This window comes from Muscardinus avellanarius, assembly GCF_963383645.1.
Source record: "Muscardinus avellanarius genome assembly, chromosome: 12".
In the NCBI taxonomy this organism is placed as follows: Eukaryota; Metazoa; Chordata; class Mammalia; order Rodentia; family Gliridae; genus Muscardinus; species Muscardinus avellanarius.
The window spans coordinates 67,914,372-67,937,855 of NC_137798.1; the positions used below are offsets into that span (position 1 = coordinate 67,914,372).

Genomic DNA, 23,484 nt, shown 5'->3' on the forward strand with positions numbered 1-23,484 from the left:
AATAAAAAAATAAAATTCTCCTATATGATACCTGTTCTTAGAAAGTGAGAGGAGATAAAAATATCTCTCTGTGTGTCTTACTTTCTATCTTCTAACACAACAGAAAAACTCTATGTAATTTTATGTATCTAACAATCTAACTTAAACATGTTTTATTGAACTTGAAAGTTGGTTTAGAAAAAAACAGTATCAGCAGTGAAAATCATTATATTAGCATAATCTGCTTCTTCTAGGTTAATGGCTAATGATAAAATTATTTTCCTTCCTATAGAATAATGGCCTGAATTCTACAAATTCCCCAGGTGCCTCCTTCCTATTCACTATGCAGTGAAATATGGAAAGTCACTGACAATCTCTGACTCCAAGCCAGACCTCCTCCAATTGTCTTGTTCACAACCCTTGCATCTTGGAGTTCTCCCGTCATTTGTTAACAACAAAACCATTCTTTCTCTCCCTCTGGGTTCTCTTCTTTGCCCATATATGGTTCTCCTTCCTCAAATGTACCCCTCAGACAGCTTTATTCTGCTATTCCCCTACGTTCCCTTGACCTCAATTGCTTCCTATACATTGTGACTTCCAAAGACATCTCTCCATGCCTCATATCTCTGAAATACAAACCATGTTTTGACTGCCTAATGGGTATTACCAAGGAAATGGCCTGCAGGAAAAGAAATGCCCTCTTCCTCCAGACCTACTTTTCTTACTTTCCTGTTTCAGGAAAATGCATTGTCAGCTGGGCGTGGTGGCGCACGCTTGCCGCGCTTGGGAGGCAGAGACAGGAGGATTGTGCAGATTTGAAGCCAGCTGTGCTGGCTTAAGAGACCCTGTTTTCAAATAAAAAGTATAAAATTGGTCTGGGAGTGTAGCCCGGAAGTAGAAGGGTTTCCAGGAACCCCAATACCACTAAAAAAAAAAAATGCATTGTTATTTACTCAGTAGAATTATCAGAATCTATGAATCTTCTGGAATATTTGTTCTACAGTACTCTCATACATTCATTTATTTACCAATTACAACTTTAAAAAATACTTCAGGAATTGACATACGACCTCTTGCTAGGTAGTCCCAATAACTATGTAGTATAGGAACTGTTCTCTCCATTTTATGAATGATGGCTTAGACAATTTCTGTATGTATTTTGTAAGTGGTAATGAAAACGTTATATCTAGGTTCATCTGACTCCAAAGTTAACAGTCTTTTTACAAACCAAGAAACTACACCTCACATACAAAATCTGGTCCGCCACCTATTTGAAGTTGTATTGGAGCATCGCCATGCCCATGTACCTACGGCCCATGGCTGCTTTAGCAACAGAACAGCAAAGATGAGCTGCTACAACACAGAGCTGATGGCCTATGAAGCCTAATAAAACTACTATCAGAACCTTTACCTCAAAAACTCATTTGCCAGCTCTAAACCTATACCATCCTCCATGTACCTCCCGCCTCAGTTTATGTCTTCCTGAAGTAATGCAATTGCTTCCTAACTGGTGCAAGTGTGTGTGTGTGTGTGTGTGTGTGTGTGTGTGTGTGTGTGTGTGTGCAAGAGAGAGAGAGAGAGAGAGAGAGAGAGAGAGAGAGAGAGAGAGATTTCCACAATGAAGAACCAAATTCGTATTTATCCCACAGCCTTCAGGATAAAGGCAATCTCCACATAAAACTATGGAAGGTCTTTTGATATCTCTTCTCGGATCCTTTCTCCCTACCACCAGCCACACCTAATTTCCATTCAAGCCAAGGTGAAATACATGGTGCTCCCCAAAATGACCAAGCTATTTCATTCCTGTTTTTTTCAAAGATCTTGTCTTTACCTGGAAAGTACCTAAGTCCTGTCTTATTTACCTTCTTGCTTTTGTATTATGAGCTCAAGATTCATTTCTTCCTAAAACCTTTCTGGACACCCTCAAGCTGCGTTAGGCAAACTGGATCATCCATTCATCTATTTATCCATCCATGCATCCACCCAAGCATCCATCCATACATCCATCCATTCATCTATCCATCCATTCAACGTATGCTTAATGAGCACATCTATCAACCAGGAGACAATGCTTTGTGCTAAATATGCAATGATAAACACAGACCATAATTTTAAGAACTCAACTTCTTAATTCCCCTGTTCACAGTATAAAGAGAGATAACAATTAGATGGAGCAGAGGTTAAACTGGGATGAGAATGGGAATAGAGACTGAATGAGAGAAGGGGAGATGGCTCTACTAGTATCTCCAACTACCAAAACCCAGCAGAACACCTGGTATAATTCTGAGTGATAACAAGGACATCACTCAGTTTTAAAGACCAAAATCTTTCCAAATAGCCAAGGCTAGTTAATAGACCACTGAGAATATTTCTTGGAAAAACTCAACATTTACAGAATCTGAAGGGGTTTTGTGAAAATGTGACTAGGCATAAAAAGAAACATGAATATAAAAGAACAGTCCCGCAAATGACAAGTTCTATTTTAAATAAGAAATGGGATAAATTACACATCACACAGTCTTTCTTTAACTACTAAACTATACACTTGAAACTACTAAACCATAAAAAGGTACCTATAACCCTGAACTTTGGGCTCCATAAATGTTTCTCCTCATGGGACACTCAACTCATTAAAGAAAATAAAAGATAAAAGGAAAAGTCTTTCTTACAAGCTAGGGTAAAGCAGACACAAAGAATTGACCCAGTTTCCAAAATAAACATTAGGCTTAAAGCTATCTCCATCTGGCTAAAACTAAAACCAGAAATAAAAATCAGCAGGCTCACATTTTATTTTCCTAACTATATGACAAAAACAAGGGCAAAAATTTTTTTAACATATACCTTAATATCATACCTTAGCTAACTGAAATACCATATTAATATTTATAAAACAGCCGGGCGTAGTGGTGCACACTTGTAATCCCAGCATTTGGAAGCTAAGACAGGAGAATCACAGTTTGTAGACAGTCTCAGCTACTTAGTGAGGCCCTTTGCAATTCAGTGACAACATGTTCTAAAATAAAGAATAAAAAATAGGGCCAGGGGTGTAGGTCAGAGGTAGAATGCTCCTGGTTACATCCCCTATTAGTGCAAAAATTTATAAAATATTTTTTGCAGTACTGAAAATATTTTTAATATTGGAAAAGGGTAACAATTCACCTTTGAGCCTATTGGGATATCCATCTATATCAAGAATCCTTCTACATCCTCTCTGGACAAAGTATACAGAAATCTCCCTAGAACCTATTTGCCCTGAGACAGATATCTTTTAGTTTTCCCAGATAATTTCTACACAAAAAATTCTTCTCTTTCCAAAAGCCTATTTTGTTATCTCTATAATATTCCCTGAAAATCTTTTCTCTCAACTCTTTATGGGATACTTTTTATAGAAAATGCTTCTTATTCTCCATAAAACAAGGTATGCATCATAGATGAAAACCCATAAGATCTTTGTGACACCACCTCCTTTCTATATTAACCTCATCTTGAGTAACTGTCCCCATTCTATAGACATAGTGTAACTGCACTAATAAACTCTTACATGTGTAGCATGTTAGCAATGAAAAAAAAAGTGGCTGAAAAGCCAATAATTTCACAACCAAAGACATTAAAACCCAGAAGGCTTGAAAGACTTTCTAAGTGTTTCTTCAGGCCTTTGCCCCAATTTATTCTACATTCTCCCAACCTCTGGATCTTACTATCTTCCATATATTTTTCCCAAAATGTAGGGGTCAAGGCAATGTTCATAATCTCTTTCATCTGAATTTCATAGAGTATACTAAGTGAGCTCATCAGCCTGAGAATATAATGTGTGATACTGGTCTCCTCTGAACAATTTTGAATGGTCAGTGTATACCTAAATGCTCCCTAGTGGAGCTTAACCACCCACATGAAGATTCAAATTTCCCTCACTTACAACCCACTGACAGATGGTTCTGCTATACTTAAAAGTGCTAAACCACTTACCTGCTGGATTATAAACCCTACATATCAGTCTATTCAAAAGGTTTTAAATTGTTTATCATCAATTGCATCCTTTTTGAAAATTGCAGCTTAAGCTTCATGACAGGGTCTCTTGTCCACCAATTAAGTTTTTAACAATTTCCTTATTTCTTTTTAGTTTTGCTTTGCTTTGCTTTTCAAGTCTCAGGTTGCATGGCATCAGAGAACTGGATCACAAATTTGGCGATACATCACATGGATTAGACTGCTTTGTTTAGCAACTAAGCAGACACAATAGAAAGAGTTAAAAATGCACTAGTCAGGCGTGGTGGCACACGCTTGTAATCCCCGCGCTTGGGAGGCTGAGACAGGAGGATCACACAGGTTCGAAGACAGCCTCAGCTGCTTAGTGAGGCTCTCAGCAACTTAGTGAGACCCTGTTTCCAAATAAAGTATTAAAAAAAAGATAGGTCTGGGAGTATAGCCTGGAGGTAGAAACCTCTGGGTTCCTCCCCAGTACCACCAAAGAAAAAAAAAATGCACTGAACTAAAATAATCAAAGTCCAACCCTGACATAAGCTTTCTGCATGTGTAGTAATGTATTTAATAGTGTATTAAAACAAATGTATACATATACATGCAGCTGAAGAGAGACAAATTTGTTTAAATATTAAATTATTTATAGAAAAAAAGTTATCCGTGATTTTTTTTCCTCTTAGAAAATTATAATGAAAGATACAAATGCAGAGATATTTATAATGGTTAGATTCAACTAAAATACAAGTTGTATGATAATTTAGAAATAAAGAAGGAACTAAGTAATTGCTTTCTTGATGAATCTTTAGAAGATTCGTAAAAATACATTAAGACAAGAGGATAATCATATTAGAAAAATTCCATACTCATACTCAGTTTTATAACCATCAAAACAAATTATGGGTGTACTAAGGTACTTTCTGAATAGCAACAAAATTAGTCAGTCTGCTAATCTTTGGAAAATGAAAATTACTATTAGGGGCTCAATAATAAGATTATGTAAATGAAATGGATGAGAAACATTTCACGAAGCCATCATTAAGTATTTACTGAGCAAATTAGCAAAGAGATTACCCACGTCCATGTCCTGATCTAAAAAGAAAAATAAAGAATCTACTATATTCCACAATTGCTGCAGAACTAAACTGCAAAAATATTCTTTCGCTAATAAAGCCCTTTGGCAGTGAATCCCATAAACGTCATCAGAATATCTAGCTTCATTCATGAATAGACCTACACAGAGGAAGAGGAAGCCCTGACTATGCTGTGGGGGTAATGGCCACTCACAAGTGGCCGAGGTCACTCAAGACATGCCACGACTGGGACAAGGCAAATTTGGAGTAAAGACTACATGATAGACATATGTTAAGAAATACCAAGCACCCAGTTTGGGAATCTGAACAGGATTCTCTATATTGTGCAAACATGCAAATGAGGGATGTAAGTCTAAGAAATTCCTAGGTGACAGATAAGAGGAATGTCCTGGGGTCCTGCTGACCTAGAAAACATTCAGAGGAAAATTCTGGAAACTGGGATTGTGAGAGGCCATGGTCATGCATCTTTTGAAAATGTGCTGATATTAACAAGAAGACATTTTAAAAGAAATTCTGAGCCAAGCGTGGTGGCTCACGCTTGTAATCCCAGTATTTGGGAGGCCAAGACAGGAGGATCACAGTTCTCGGACAGCCTCAGCTACTTAGTGAGGCCTGTGCAATGCAGTGAGACCCTGCTTCAAAATAAAGAATAATAAATAGGGCTGGGGTGTAACTTGGAGGTAGGAGTCCCTCCTGGGTTCCATCCCTACAACCCAAAACAAAACAAAAAAAGAAAGAAAGAAAGTAAATTCTTAGGCAAAGAGAAGAAAAGGCTATAAAAGGAAGAGGAGGTCTCACAAAAGGTTTAGAGACTGTATTTGCTGCCACTGAAATTTCTAAATTTCACTGGAAGGCATGAAAATTTCAGATGGCTTCTCTAGAAAAAGAGGCTATTGCCTATAAGTAGTGATTATTTTTCTCAACAGAATAGAAGTAGCCAATGTCGCCATCAACTTTTTGATAAAAGGTTTTTCACAGTTATTGAGTTGTAAGGTCAAAGTGGTGCTTTCTCAGGCAGTCAACACACATTGACTGGATTCCTAGCACAATTGAAAGCATGAACCTTTATGTTTTTTATCTCCCTCTGTCCTTTCTGTCCTTCCTCAAAACACATACACCTCTAAATCCCTGGCAAGACTGATGGAACATATTGGGTTGTAGGAACACTGGTGGTTTGTTTTTATTTGTTTTACTTGGTATTACAAGAAGAAATATGTTAGGATTATAAACAGCTACAATATGTACATTTGGCTGATATTCTGTACAAATGTGCCTAATACATTTTGGAGTTGTGTAAAGTTATTATAACACTTTATGATTTTAGACAGATTTATATAATCTTCTCAGTTTATTTCAAGGGAAATATGCCATGAAATTGCCAAAGACCCAAGAACTATGAAGGAAATTAGAACATTCCCTGACTCTGGCTATAGAAAATGGACTTATTCAGAAATAAGAAAAACCAAAGTCAATAGGCAAGAGGATGCCAGAAATTAGGATATAAGCAGAAAACTGCTGTCCAGGCATTGAAAAGAGATGGCAGAAACTCAAGGAGGGTGAAGGGGTTAATGATGAGGTTTAAAACTAGTTCTTTATCTTAAAGCCAAGGCAGAAACTTCAGAAAAGGAGAAGAAATAAATTTAGATCTATCAAGAATAATTGGCCAAGCATGAAGTTTTGAATCAAATAAAGTTTTGAAAACCCAGTTGAATCAATGGGAAAATCTCCAACATAGGTAGATTCAGAAAGGAGAGGATAAAAAATGATGGCAAAAAGGATTGTTGGTGCTTCCACTGATTAGCTTCTTGGAAATTATATCAACAGGACAACTAAGAGGCTTAAGGTTGGGCAATACAGTTAAAGGAGCTACTGTACTCCCAAAAGAAGACAATACAGGTGAGTTTACAGTGACTCACTAAAAAATTAGCACCCAAACTCTTAAACAATACATTTTCCTGGCAAGTGTCTTTTTCAGAGAAATAACTGGAGTGGAAAGACAAGTACAGGAGATCCTTATCATGACCATCAGAAACATCTTCAACTTCATTCATTATATGGAAAATTAATACTGAGTCTGGAACTGCTACGAATGGAGATGTTGAAGATATTAAAGTATAAAAGTCCATCGAAGGCCTTGTTCACACAGATCTTGCACTCTGAAGCAAAAGATAAACACAGTAAATGTGATTTCAGTTCTTGATAGGTACAATAAGGGGTACAAGGTAGAAAAAAGGGGTAAACGGTAGAAAATATGAATGATTGGCATTAGGTGGCTTTTTTTAGTAGGCGTGTACTGGGAGGAATTTCTAAACAGGTGATTGAGTGGAGACTTGCATAAATTCATGGTATTAGGAGAAGAATGTCATCAGCAGTGGGAAAAGCAAGTAAAAAGGCCCTTACCCAGGACTCATCACAGTGTGTTCAGAGACAACAAGATTGCTGCCATAGGTTTAGGGGAAAAGGCAAAGGCATGAATAGTAGAAAGTAAAGGGGGTAAGGCAGGAAAAAGCCTCATTGCAATGCTTTGAAGGGTAGGATAGGGAAGCTGGATTCTATTTTGTGTGCACTGGAGAAATTTGAACAGAGGAATGATGTGATTTTATTTACTTTAAAGGAGGCACATTAGCTTCAAGGTAGAGATTTGGAGGCAAGAATAGCAACAGAAGGAACAGATAGGAGGCTACTGCACAAGTCTAAGCCAGTAAATGATGGTGTCTTTGTCTTAGGTGGTAAGGTATGGAAGTACAGAGAAATAATCATAGACATTTTGAAGGTCATGCCATAAGGTTTTATTTTGAATGGGTAAAAAAACATGAGAAAAACAGAATGATCTTGGATGATTCCTAGGGCTAAAAGAAAAAAACACAGAAAGAATATGGGTATCCTTTAGCTCTACAAAGATTTTGTTTTTCTTTGATTCTCTTATGAGAAAATTATGCTACTCATTCTGCAAAATAGTTTGGTAATTTCTTTAAAAGCTAAATATATACTTAATTGCATTTTTGGACTTTATTACAGAGAATTAAGAACTTAGGTTCATATGAAAATCTATACACAAATGTTTACAGCAGTTTTATTTATAATAAATAGCCCAACTCTCAAAATGGCCAAAATTTCCTTCAATGGATGAATGATTAAATAGTGGTGTATCCAATTTATGAAATACTGCTCAGAAATAAAAAGTAACAGACTATTGATGCGTTCAGTTTAGATGGAGCTCAAGGGAATCATGCTAAGTGGAAGAAATCTATTCAAAAAGTCACATTTAATATGATGTCATATATGTAGCATGCTCAAAATCACAAAATCATAGAGATATATTATTAGTTTTCAGGGATTATAGATGGCTATGGGAGGGAGGGGGTTACTTGAGGGAAATATTTGTGGTGATGGTGCAGTTCTGTATTTTGATTGATTGTAGAGCTGCAGGAATCTACACACATGATAAAACAACCCAGAAATATACATATACATTGTGACAAGGCCAATTTTGATACTGTGCCACAGTTATAGAATACTGAAGAAACCAGGTAAAGAGAACAAAGGCCCTCTCTGTCTTATCTTCATAACTTCTAGTGAATCTATACTGCTTCAGAATAAAAAGGATATTTGTATCCAACTATGCACAAATATAAATCAAAACATATTGCACAAACATTAAAAGTAGGACAATAGTAAAATACTATATCTGTCAAAATGGTGTCTTTACAATTTATAAAACACATTTTTGCTAACACATCTTACCAACATACCTTCTGATAGTAAGGATCAGTTAAATTAATCATCAAAATTTCTTTATGTATTAGAACATTTCCCTCCTGAAAGCCTCTGGAGCCAAACATTTGGAATTCTACTCTTCCTCTAACTGCAAGTTCTCGCCCACAAATAGAACCTGTTTACTCTTGCTTCTGTATTCATATACAGGAGGATTTCCATGACAAAAGCTACATAGCTTCTAATATTGGTGCTCCCCTAGGTTTCAGAATTCTGAACTGTGAAAGTTACCTGCTTATCCCCAAGCTATTCACCTTTCATGGGACAACCGTTGTCTCTGGACTCAAACATCTTTCCCTTCAATATCAAAATGTAAGTTTTTATATACAGAATATAAAAAAAATGGCTCAAACCAAATACCAATAACCACAATCTAATGGTGTACAAAGTGCTAATAACACAAATCACACTTCCATTACTATAATAATCTTAAAGTTACTCTGGATGTCTGAACTAGACTTGCTTCAATTGTCAAAGTCAACTTGAAGGCCAAGGCGATGGTGCAGACTCCCTCAAGATCTTTTAGAATGACTTTTGAGGTTGTATTTCATTAATGCTCTGATATTCTGATGCAATCTAATTTCATTTTGAATATACAATATGCAGATGGTCTTGGGCCTCTTAAAAGGGCATTCTACTTCCAAGAACATAATCAAGATATTCATATTCGGGCATGCCTGCAAGATTCTAGACACCTGTCACTGCTGAAATGGCTTATATTTACTAATCCTTGCACTCTGTGAGTCATATTCAGCCTTGAATGTTTATAACAGAGACTATATGTATAAACTTTTCTTTCTAGTCTAATTGTAAAAATGTACTTAAAACAATCCTAGGGTTAATTTGAATTCATAAATTCAGTTATTAACTAAAATATTTTCTAAAATATGTATCTCACATCAGATCCTGTCAACTTTTTTGGAATTTAACACATTGCCAACAAAATTTACAAATATGCCAGATGCTGCCTGTCTAAATGCTGGTACTGATACCTTCAAGAGAAGATCTGCCATATAAAATACTATGAACTGAATTAAATCAGAGCTCCCATCCTGAATTTGCTATCATTCTACCCACAGTTTTCCATATGTTAATACATTCTAAAGAGCAAAATACATTACCTTGCCTTTTTTTATTTTCTAAGGTTATATAAGATTAAACCAATTGAAATGATATAAATTAAAACACCTTCCTCAAGAAAAAGTAGCTCATTTTAATCTTGTCAGATTGGAGCCAAGAAAACTGTCAATATCAGTCATCTTTTAAAAATACAGAAACCAAGATACTTACAGCCAACCATCATCATGGCCACCGAAAACATCTTCTCCACATCTGTGGTAGGAGCTATGTTTCCAAATCCTATTGTTGTAAGGCTTGTCATGGTAAAGTAGAGAGAGGACACGTACAGTGAGTCCTTGCTGGGTCCTCCTTCCCATATCCCTGCACTGGTATTGTATCGATACGGAGTCCCAATGCTCGAGGCCAGCTGGTAGAGCCAGCTGTCTATTTGGATGGTGTTGGTGACTTCATCAATGACTTCATAGTCTCCAATGCTATACCATATGCAGGCCAGCCAGTGGGCGACAAGTCCAAACACACATACGAGGAGCACGAGGACTGCTGCACCATACTCCAAGTAATGGTCCAGTTTCCTTGCAACGCGGCCCAGTCGTAAAAGGCGCACCACTTTCAAGGAACTGAAGAGACTGCTGATTCCCTAAATTAAAAAGAAGAAATAACACCACACTTTCAGAAGAGAAAATGCTTGAAAAAGACAGATAATGGGTCATTTTTATGAACATGGTCACTCCCTTTTATAATAAGAACATACATATTAAAAAAAAACTCTGGATTTAAGTAAATAGTCTAGAATCTAGATGTACGAGCACATGCTTATAATCCCACTACTTGTGAGGCTGAGACAGGAAGGTAACAGGTTCACAGCCAGCCTCAGTAACTGAGTAAGGCCATACACAATTTAGTGAGAACTTGTTTCAAAAAATAAAAAAAATTTAAAAAAATAGAGTTAGGGATAGATCTCAGAGGTAGAATGCCCCTGAGTTCAATCCAGTACTACCAAAAAAGAAAAAAGTCAAAATAATAAATTTTGTTTAAAAATGCAGTTTTTAGCTGGGCATGGTGGTATACATTTGTAATCCCAGTCCTTAAGAAGCTGAGACAGGAGGATCACAGGTTCATGATCTGTGAAAAGACTCTTATTTCTTACTTTATAATAGCTATGAACAGCAAAACTTCTGAGAAAAGAAAGCCAATCTTACTAGCAAACAAACGGGAAATATTTCTGTGCATATGAGGAGAAAGAGCAAATATCATTGCTGGTCCCACTGCCTCCTGCCTCAGCCAGGACAAACACTAAATTTGTAGAGTTCTGGAAAAAAGAACAGAGCTGGACCCTGAATGAGTACACAGCTTCCTAATCCCATCATTCTCTGTGGATGTCATAGAATAGAATATAAAAGGGAAGAACGGCAAGAAAACTCATATTTTGTGCAAAAGCTTAAAATATCAAACAAAACACTATACAAATGAAAAAATAGCATAGGCTTCTGTAAATCAATGATGATCCCAGAGTTTTCTTTGTTGAAATTTAATAGGCCACCTGGGAAGGCAGGATAAGTGCATTCCTGATACAGGTCACAAAACAGAAAGGGAAGAAAATTAGAGCAGTGACCTGGGAAGCCTCTCATCTGATCATCACCTACAATTTAAATTAAGTCATGACTTCCTAACTGCTAATTCTGTCACCTAGAGGTGGACAAGGAAGCCAGCATGACTTATACTGAGCTTCATTCTGCCCGTCGTGGAAGGATTCGTTGATGTAGTAGAAAGGAGGTGATATCAATATGGCTCTAATTATGACATGAAGCAATTCCTGATCATGAAGATGAAGAGTTTAGGGATGCATTTGGTTCATTAGACTATAGTATATAATGTAGTACGGGTTTTAGTATTTTCATAAAAATTTAAGAGACAGAGAAGTAGAACAGGAGATCCTGGAGAAGAGAAAAAGTAGGATCATTCTAAGAGTTTTCTATCTCAACCTTGATTTCCCTAAGCTTGCCTCTATTTTAGTTGCAGGTTTCAAATGTGGTATCATATATGAAACTTACAATAAATTCTTAATTTATTTGAATACTTGGAGGGAAAATGTTGAACTTTAGGCAGTGTAAAAAATATAATTAATAACACTTAGAAGACAAATTGGCATAATTCAGTGACCTGCAATGCTAAAAGGTAATATGATTTAAGACAGCTAAAAAGCTCTCAAACACAAACATACATAATCATGAGCAAAACAGACTAAGCATGTGTTGAGTTCTCCTGGAGACTGGACTCTGGATTGAGCCCTGGAAAAAGTAAGATAAATATATTATGCTTCTGCCTTAAAGGACCCATAATCAAAATGCACGAAAAACTCAAGAATTTGCTGGGTGTGGTGGCACATGCTTGTAATCCCAGTACTTGGGGGGCTGAGACAGAAGCACCACAGGTTCAAGGCCAGCCTTAGATATTCAATAAAGCCCTCTACAACTTAATGAGACCTTGTTTCAAAATAAAGAATAAAAGTAGGGCTGGGTATGCAGCTCAATGGTAGAATGTCCCTGCATTCAATCCCAAGTACCACACACACACACACACACACACACACACACACACACACACACACAAGTTAAACTTAAAAATAAAAACAATGCTACTGAGATACTCTTTTTAGGCAGTTAACTAAAGGAGCCGTAAGACTTCTATTTAAAGACTTCATAGAAAAGATTTTTGCTACCTGAATTCTTCCTGATAAAAAAAAGAAAAAGAAAAACAAAGACAAAATCTTCACAACTAAACTAAAATATAGCCACAACCCCCGACTATAATATGAAAAACCAGAATATATTAGAATTATTCCCAAAGGATGGGAGAATATTAACCTGACCTCCGGCAGGCAGATTTCTCAGGAAAGAGGTGGCCCATCCTGATGGGCATCTGCTCTGGAGGACACATTCAAAAGCACATTTCCTATTGCCATATACAACAGTCCTTAAATACAACAAAATATTTGAAGAGCACTGTAAACTATTTCTGCTAGAAGTTATATGATAAAATGTGTCCCTGGGTTTTAACTAATCCCTCAAGTGACTTCTCTTTCAAAATTATTTTCTAAGGGCACCCTTCTCCATGCTTCTATTATGGGCTAGGATTCTCATCATGATTGCTCAGTCCTCTTTTAGTAGGCCTACTATATATTCAGGGTTCAACTGTCTGCTATGTATGTGATGGTTCACAGGTCCACTTCACAGCAAGTACACATGTGCAAGTGCTAGCACATGTGTATGTGCATGCGCGCGCGTGAGCGCACACACACACACACACACACACACACACACACACAGTGTTCTGAGTTTCTTATACATTGGCTGCACATTTCCATTTGGATAGTCCATAGGCAGCCAAGAGGTAATAGATACATAGGTAATGCCTGTGCTATTTCATGCTACAAGTCATTCCCTTTACTTAAAGCACCATTATTTCAGGGGCTAAGATTTTACTTATAGTTATGACAACAAATACTATCTCCTCTATTTTCAAAAGAAAATCCATTACTTTTCCCAACATCTGTAAGTTAATAAATTTAATTTACTACATAAATAGAACTAAGGACAAAAATCACATGATCAAAGATGCAGAAAAAAGCATTTAACAAAATTTAATACCATTCATGTTAAAAAAAGAAAGGGGGAAGACAGGAGGATCACAGTTCATGGACAGCCTCAGCTACTTAGTGAAGTCCTTTGCAACTCAGTGAGACCCTGCTTCAAAATAAAGAATAAAAAATAGGGCTGGAGGTGTGGCTTGGAGGTAGAATGTCCCTGGGTTCTATCCCAATACCATTTAAAAAAAAAAGCACTTAAACTAGAGATAGAAAAAACCTACCTCAACATCACAAAACAATATATGATAAACCCAAAACCAACATCATATTGAACAGAGAAAAACTTGAAAGTATTACCTGTAAATCCAGAAACAAGACAAGCATTCCCACTAAGTTCTACCCAGAGCAAAAAGGCAAGAGAAGAATATTAAAAGGATACAAATAGGGAGACAAGTGAAATTATCTGTTTGTAAATGTCATAATCCTATACTTAGAACAACAAATTTCAACCAGAAGACTTCTAGAGCTGATAGACTTATTCAGCCAAGCAGCTGGGTAGAAAATCAACTTACAAAAATCAATAGTGTTTTATAGACAAACTATGAATTCACTGAAAAATAAATTAAGAAACAATTCCATTCACAAACAAATAATATCTAAAAATAAATTCAAACACAGAAGGAAAATTCCCCTATAATGGAAACTATAGAACACTACAGAAAAGAAATTGAAGAAAAGCTTAGAAGATAGAAAGAGCTCCCATGTTCTTGGATAGGCAGCACAAATATTGTCAAAATGGCTATAGTATCAAAAATGATCAGCTGATGTAATGCAATCTCTATCAAAATACCAATGCCATTCTTCACAGAGGTAGGGAAAACAGTCCTAAAATTCATATTGAAAAAATAAAAGACACAGACTAGCCAAAGCAATTCTGGGAAATAAGAGGCATCACAATACCTGATTTTAAATTATACTACAGAGCTATAGTAATGAAAACAGCATGGTATCGGAACAAAAGCATACACATAGTCCAATAAAATAGAATACAAAATATAGAAACAAATCCTCACAGTTATAGACAGTTGGTTTTTGAGAAAGGAGCCAAAAATATATGCTGGAAAAAGGGCTGCAGAAAAGATAGTTTTTAAAAAAAAATGATGTTGGAAAACTGTATATCCATAGGTAGAAGAATAACATTAAACCCCTATCTTCACTCCAACAAAATCCAATCAAGATTGATCAAAGACTTAGAAATTAGACCTAAAACTTTGCAATTATTAAAACAAAACATAGGACTAACTCTCTAACATATAGGCACTGGTAGATATTTCCTCAACAAGACCTCTAAAGCTCAGAAAATAAAATTGATAATCAACAAATGGGATGGCATCAAACTAAAAGTCTTCTGCATAGCAAAAGAAATGAGTTGGGAGAGTCTACAGAATGAGATAAAAATTTTATCAGATAATCCTCTGATTAAAAATCTAATATCTAGGGCTGGGTGTGATGGCGCACACTTGTAATCCCCGTGCTTGGAGGTGGAGACAGGAGGATCGCAGAGGTTTGAAGCCAGCTTCCCTGGCTTAGGAGACCCTATTTCCAAATAAAAATATAAAATAGGTCTGGGAGTGTAGCCCTGAGGTAGAAGGGTTTCCAGGAACCCCAGTACCACACACAAAAAACCCTAATATCTAGAATATATAAAGAACTTTCCAAATTGACCCCCCCCCCAAACTCAGATAACCCAATCAAAACCTGGGCAATAGAGCTGAATAGATATTTCTCAAAAGAAAAGGTATAAATGGCTAAGAAATATTTGAAAGATCTTCAATATCATTAGAAGTCAGGAAAAGGTAAATCAAAGCTACACTGCAATTCTAATTCCAGTTAGAATGGCAATCATCAAGAATATAAACAACAATAAATGCTGGAAAGAGTATGAGGAATTAGTAGAGGTGTTTTTTTTTTCTTCAAAATACTGAGAACAGAATCATCATATGATAAAGCTATACCATTCCTGAGCATCTTTCCAAAATAATTAGAATACTATAGTGGTACATACATACCCATTTTTGTAGTGGCATGACTCACAATAGCCAAATTATGAAACCAATCTATGTATTCATCACAAGATGAATGAACAAAGAAAATGTAGTACATACACATAATGAAATTAACTAGGCCATAAAGAAGAACAAACTCATGGCATTTATAGGAAAATGGATGGTACTTGAGAACACCATGCTAAGTAAGATCAGCCAGTCTCAGAAAGTCAAGTGTTATATATTGTCTCTCATATATGGAAGCTAGAAAGAAACTAGGAAACAAAAGGAACAACCTCAGATACATGAGAAGGGAGACCAGTAGAGATGGGAGGGGAGGAATATGGGGAGGAAAAGAAGTCAAAAAGGGAGAAAAAGAGGCTTGAGGAAGAAAACAGATCAAATAATGTTATGCTCATATATGAAGGTATCACTACCAATATCACTAATATATATGGGGAAGAGAGTGGGGAGGATTTGAAGGGAAATACATCAAGGGATGTGTGAATATGTAAATGCATCAATGTACTGTATAATTACAATGCACTAATAAAATTAGCTTTAAAAAGATTTTTATCAGCTGGGTGTGTTGGCGCATGCTTGTAATCCCAGCATTTGGGAGGCTGAGACTGGAGGATCGCAGTTCACCGACAGCCTCAGCTGTCCTCTGCAACTCAGTGAGACCCTGTTTCAGAATAAAGAATGAAAAGTAGAGCTGGGGTGTAGCTCAGAGGTAAAATGCCCCTGGGTTCCATCCCTAGTACTGGAAAAAAATATAAGTTCATGATTTCATGTCGCCATACCATGGCCAAGCTGTGGCCAAGCTCAGCTATGTGTAGTTCACAGAATGCCCACACTGTTTCATGTTACGTTACAAGTCATTCCCTCTGCTCTAAGCATGCCTCCCTCTCACTTCCCTGGTAGCTAGAATCTTGCTTATAGTTATGACAAACATTATCTCCTCAATGAGCTTTCCCCTGACACCTCCTGTCTACCTCCACTATCATCTTTGTCATACTCTCACCTTCTGTCCTCACCATGAAAATTAGGTGTCCTTCTACCATACTGTATACTCTTTGCACATTTCTAATGCTACAATTATCACTATCACACTTTATTACAAGTCTATTTGCACGTATGACATCCCAGGAAACTCTAAACTCCCTGAGGAGTATATCTAATGTCGGTGACAAAGCTGGCATATGGAAATATATTAAGTAGTCAATACATGCAATAAATGAAAGAATAAATTTTGCAAAACAGCAAATGTGGGAGTGAACTTGGGAGGCTATGGTCAATAACAAACTCAACAGAATTTAACAGTATGATGTGGAAAAATAGTCAGTGTAACTTTGCATTAACAGAAGATGGCGTTGAATATGAAAGAGAAATTACCCTAATCTCTACACTGACCAGGCCACATGTGTAAGAGATACATTGTGTAAATTCAGCAGAGAACTGCCAAAAAATAAAAAGAGCTCAAACCCATAGTATATTAGAAAATGTAGAAGGAATTGGAACAAAAGAAAATGGGACAGGGTATAACTACATCCAACTAACAGACGGCATAAATGAGGGCTGAGTTCATTCTATACATTCCTAATGTGAGTAGCCTGGTTCAAAGTTGAAGGTTAGAGATAAAGGGATATACCAAAGATTTCAACAAGCCTGCACCAAACAGTTTCATGTGGCTAGCCAAACATAAAGCTAGATCATTCATTGCTACTTGGAGAAGAAAAATAAGAAAATAATAATATTTAATAATATTTAATATTTAGTATGTGTCAGATATCAAGTGTTTTCTGTGCTTTAACTCATTTAATTTTCAGAACAGCTCTATGTGATGAGCATTGTGGAAACATGACCCAGACAAATTAATTTTACTAAATTCACATAACTACTAAGAGGAAGATCTGAGATTCAATGTGAGTAGCCTGGTTTCAGAATTTGTGCTCACTCCCAAACTCACTATACCTACAGCATGTATGTAATTTAATGAGCCACATTAGTGTCTGCAAAACTAGCTTAAACACGTAGCATTCTTTACATGACAGAATGAAGAAGATTAATATCTAAGGCCCTTTCTCACCACCCCGTCACAGCAGGGGCCCCCAGTAGGGGTCTATGGGGACCCTAGAACACTATATAGTCTGCAGTTCTCTAATGTGAAATGACTCACTGCATTCTCACAATAGCAGGACTCCTACCTTCACTGTTCACATGAGGGCAGTGATGCTCAGAAAGGGAAAGCAACTTGTCCAAAGTCACCGCTAACAAGGAACAGAAGTGTCACTAGGACCAGTCCTTTCTTTGCACTTTACTTAGCGACCCGCTGCCATGCAGTCTTCTTGTCCATATCCCAGTCACCCTACAAAATCACTGCCATGTTAATCCTCCTAAAAGACAGCACTGAGCACATCCTCCAAGGACGCATCATGACTATCAAAGTAATTACAGTCTCTTCTGTAGGCCTTCAATGCCCACAAGCCCATCTCTGCCTACACTGCCAGGTCACTCCCACCAGGCCTCTGCATAGCGATCCCACTCCAGACAAACCAAACTCATTTTTGCTCCCAACATAACCCAGATTTCACCTTTGAATTTGTCCACAGTGCTCCTTATGTCTTTTTATCAAATCAGAAACTGTTACTCAAAATTAATAATGCACAAATAATTAAGTTTACTTTATATGAACCTTGATAATTAAGTTTTACTTTATAATTAAGTCTCATTCCCCAGTGTCTTGCATCAAGAGGCATTTGATGCAGTTATTGTAAATCAAAACACAAAATAAAGCGACTTGATTTTAAAATGTGGCGGAACATCCAAGACTTGAAACAATCCAAATGTCTACCTCTAGTAAAATGGATAATATCAGTGACAGTACATTCACTGAGTAGAATACTACCTAAAAATAAACATGAGCAGATGAGAACAATAAGAATGCATCTAAAAAGTACCATGTTGAGCAAGGGCAACAAGAAAAAAAAGTGCACATGTATAATTCCATGAAAAGTTCAAATACAGGCTGAACGACTACTATAAGGGGTTGGAAGTAAAGATAATGACTTTCATTGTTGGGGAAAGGGTAGAGAACAGGAATGGCATGAGGAAGCTCTCTCTGTGGGTGCCAGTAATATTCTGTTTTCTAAATATGACTACTAATTACTAGGTCTGTTCATTTTGTGAAAATTCTTTGAGCTTTAAACTTAAGACTGACATGCTTTCAGGTATGTTAAACTTAAAAAAAAATTTTAGTGTTAGGATAGACCCAATATTCACTTGTCTAGGTTACCGTTTCACCACAGCTCATAAATCACATTAATGATTTCTTGCTCAAAATATGATTAGGTGTGTCATATCCAACATTGTATCTAAAATAAGAGTTTTCTCTCACTTCCTGACTCATTCTCATAACCTTTAGGTTTGGGCCACAAATTGTATTCAATCTAAAATTGTATTCAATTCATCATTGGAAATTTTCATTTCATTCATACAATAATACTGGATGTGTTTAGAGGCTGGTCCTCAAAAAATGTCCTTCATCTATACTCTCACCTCTTTTGTAACAATTTCTTGATTCTCTACTCTCCACCAGTATTATCTTTCATTCATTTTCTGAGTCATTTCACTCTTAAGCTTTGCAACTCTTCTGTGCCCTCCTCTGCACTCTACTGGCTTCCTGCCACCATCCTAACCTCTGAGCTCTTAGTAAACAAATCTCTGGGGTTCCGCTGCTGGAAGAGAATAGCAAACACATCAAATGTATAATAGAACACAGCAGGATTAATGGAGAATTTTCAGTCATCAGCCTTCAACCTGTTTTTTTTTTTTTTATTGGTGCACTGTATTCATACATCATATTGGGATAAAAAAAACAATTATATATATATGCCTTTATAACAGTACTACACTGTCTCAATTATTGTAGCTTTATAAGGTTTGAAATCAGAAAATATACATCTTCTAGCTTTGTTCTTTTTCGAGATTGTTTGGGGTATCTAGAGTCCATATTTCATATTAGGATAGATTTTTTTCTGAAAAATAAATAAATGTATGATAGTTTCAACCTGGTTTTTCACCTACATCTTGAATCTTACAAGACAGGATGTTGTAATGGATTGCTTTTCTGGAGAAAAAAAGAGCTATGATTGTTTCCTTCCACTTGAAAAGTGACTTGAAACCCACCTCCATCAAGAGTTAAGGTATATTTCTCATCTCTTGAATCTGGGTGGTCTCATGGCTTGGTTTGGCCAGCAAGATGTGATATAAATGACAATGTGCCGGTTCCAACCCTAGACCAGAAGAGGCGTTTTACCCCTCCACTTATGGTCTTAGAATCAAAACTAGCTGCTATGTGAACAAGACCAGCCAACCTTTTAGAGGATAAGCTACCTCAGAAGCAGCTCTCTGAGTCACACATTTCAGTAATCCCAGACTAGTCACGTTCCAGCCAACTCAGTGGCCAACCACAGATGCATGAGTGAACTAAGATTATGCCCATGGTAAGATGCATAATCTTACCATAAGATACCATAAGATGCATTTTGAAATAAGCCAAAAGTAGCCCAAATCAGAACCACTAAACTAAAATGATGGCTTGTCATTAACCACAAAATTTTGGAATAGTTTGTTATGCATGCTATTTCAGTTTGTTATGCATGCTTTTCCATCACTGTGACCAAAATACCTGACAAGAATAACTTAGAAAAGGAAAGGTTTATTTGGGCTCATGGTTTCAGAGGTTCAGTCCATGGCAGGCCAGCTTCAAGACAGAGACAGCATGAACAGCAGGGGATGTAGAAGAAAAGCTGCTTGGGACAGCTGGGAAGCAAAAAGTAAAAGAAAATAAGGGGGCAGGGAAAAATATGGTCTCCAAGGCCATACACCCAGTAACGTACCTTCTCTAGCCACATTATACATGACTACATTATCACACAGTAAGCCCATGCAAATGAGCAAGCAATCAATGTATATTTCTATTGATGAGATTAAAGCCTGATGTGATTTTTTTTTTACCTCTTAACATTTTTTGCATTGCCAACACTTGAGCTTCTCTTGGGAACATTCTATATCCAAACCATAACACAGGCAAAAAAGTTAACAAATACAAATGTGGGAATAGTGCATATGTTAGATATTTATGAGCAAAGAACTTAATATCTGGATAATACACAAACTTATCAAAGCCAATCACTGTGCTGAGCATGGGAAAGAGAGGAGAGGGAAGGAACTAGGAGGGAAGTGGGGAAGGACTCCATGAGGACTGTGTGCATGTATGCCTCTGTCACCCTTAGCTTCAACAAGCTGTATGATTACAATGAACCAACAAAAAAAGAAGGAAATGCAGATATATAGATGATAATACCAGTCCCTTTTTAACCAAATTCTTAATGAATAGGTAAGATGACAATATGTAAAACAAAAGTTAATATGTAATTTTAGTTATTTACCATTTGTATTGAAACATGTGCCACCACTATTGTGATTTGCATAGATTCATGACAAAGAATACTCCATGAAAAGAGATTCAAAGTTATTACTTCATATGTCTTATAAGTATTTATCAAACCCACCCCTACCTACAAAATTTACCACTACTCTATGTAATACCCAGGTGAATAATCCTTCCAATAAGATGGCTACAAAGTTGAATCAACAATTAATCTCCAACAACCTTTCCATTTCTCCTCAAATACCCTCTACCATGGGCATAATCTGGAATTTGTCATGTCCTGAAACATTTTGCCACACTATTGAACCATCCTACTAGTTGATCATGTCCCATTTCCTATCAAGATCGGTGACCCTATTATACCAAATGCAATAGTAGTTCAACCTTATTGAAGCTCTAATCTGATGACAAATACACTCTTCCCCAATCTATTATCCCCTTTCAATCTTTACTTCCTTTATTATATGGTCCCACAATTTCAATGACAACAAAACCCTGAATTCCTTAGCATCTCTGACTCTTCATCAGAGCCTCTAACAAACGGAACACTGGCTTATCATCTTTATTTATGCCTGTGTTAAAAATGGCTTTAAAAAATCACACAGTGGGCAGATTGCTCCCCCCATAAATTCACTATAATCAGCTTCAAAGCACCTATCAACTACTTAGCAATTTTACTCCTTTCTTATAAATTAACCAACTCACTATATTTCAAACTTCCTCTAGGCAAAACTCCAACCATTACCCATTTATTCATAATCATTTAAGCATGTCTGCCCCCCCATTAAGTAATAACGGTAATACATCCCCTTCACCCTCCTAACATAAACTATCTGATAAAACAAATCTGAAACCAAGATGTATCCTTGTCATCCTGTCTATGCCATCCCCTATTTCTATTCTATCTTTAAATCTTCTTAATTTTGACAGGCATAGTGGCGCACTCTTGTAATCTCCGCACTTGGGAGGCGGAGACAGGAAGACCACACTGGCTCGAAGCTAGCCTCGCTGGCTTAAGAGACCCTGTTTCTATATATATAAAATAAGTCTGGGAGTGTAGCCCAGAGGTAGAAGGGTTTCCAGGAACCCCAGTACCACCAAAAAAAATCTTAATTTTAACTCCTCACTATCCTTAAATTTTTTCTACTTCTCCATCTCCACTGTCACCACTTATATCATACTATGAGGATTTCTCTCCTATACTTTACAGGAGTTTTCTAAGTTTCAAGATATTCATTTGAACCTATTAAATGTGCTCTGAATGCTACAAATGAACTACCTTTTCAAAATTGCTCCCATTTTAAAATTGCATCATAACTTTTCATTGTTCCAAATCTGGTTTTGGCCTCTGCATCTGTTTTTGTTTACATTGATTTGCATGGTCTGTTCCATGCCCATCAATCTAGCCTCATCCCTCATCACTCTTCTGTTTACTCTCTGTCCAACTTTCACTTCTTTGACTATGCCATGTTCTCTCAAATGCAGGAACTATGAACTTACTATTCATACTAAATGTCGTGATCTACAATTTTTCATGTCCCTGTCTTTAGCTTATATGGCTCTGATAATATTTTAGACATTAGGGCAGTCCTCACCTCGCCAGGGAACACTTCCTTTCCAATCTAGATCAGGTCATTCTATTATATAACCTCAAAGGAGCACAGACATTCACTTTATGGCCTCTGTCTTTTTGTGTTTGTGCATGCACATCGTATTTTGTTCATTATTTTCATCTATAGCACACTCTCTCTGGCACATAGTAGGGAATCAAATGTTTATTGAAATAATGAGCATACTAATTAAAGAATAAAATTATCAGTCTCTCAATAGTTTTACTCCCTCAGCATTGATACTATAATAAATAATTAATAGTTGTTTAATCTTCCAGACCACACCAGGCAACTGGATAGAAACCACAAAACAATAATAAGCTCTGTTTCAGAAGCGTTGGGTTCTTCTCCTAAATAGATTTTACACATGAATGACTACATAGTCCATTTCCATTTCCTTTTGTAGAGTGCAATTTAAAAACCTAAAGGAAATTGCAAACTACATTTGTTACCTGAACCTCTAACCCAGATAACAAATTCTAATGCCTTTTTCCTATTCAAAACTCTCTTTTCCAACTCATGCTACCAAAAGCTCCACAGGGAAATAATCCTAATTACTCCATGCATTAGCTAGCATCCTCAGCAAAAGATCTGAATTTAAATAACTTGTACATAACACCCATTTCATCCAATTTATATTCTTATTGAATCACAGTGGCACACAAAGATAGGTAGAAAGATTGATGATAGGAAGGACATACAGATGCATAAAGAATAGGCAATTATATTAGCAATAATTATAATGTACTAATTTTTAAAATGCTTCATGTCAAGGAAGAGATGTTCTCTTTAATATTTATTACAGTATATATAAAATGATCAAAATATACAGCCTAAATAGAAGTCTATTGCCTAAAGCTTTGATTTTTTATTTTTCAAACAT

At 36.6% G+C, this 23,484-nt stretch overlaps 1 protein-coding gene across 1 annotated transcript in view; it reads right to left on the bottom strand.

The window, feature by feature from the left end:
* Positions 1-23,484, bottom strand: part of KCNH5 (potassium voltage-gated channel subfamily H member 5) — a gene marked incomplete at both ends in the record, with an annotated part of 301,123 nt that overhangs the window by 194,640 nt on the left and 82,999 nt on the right. The window contains one exon of the mRNA XM_080708022.1: positions 10,116-10,542. Within this exon, the coding sequence (XP_080564148.1) occupies positions 10,116-10,542 (427 nt within the window). The remainder of the gene's footprint in view (positions 1-10,115; positions 10,543-23,484) is intronic.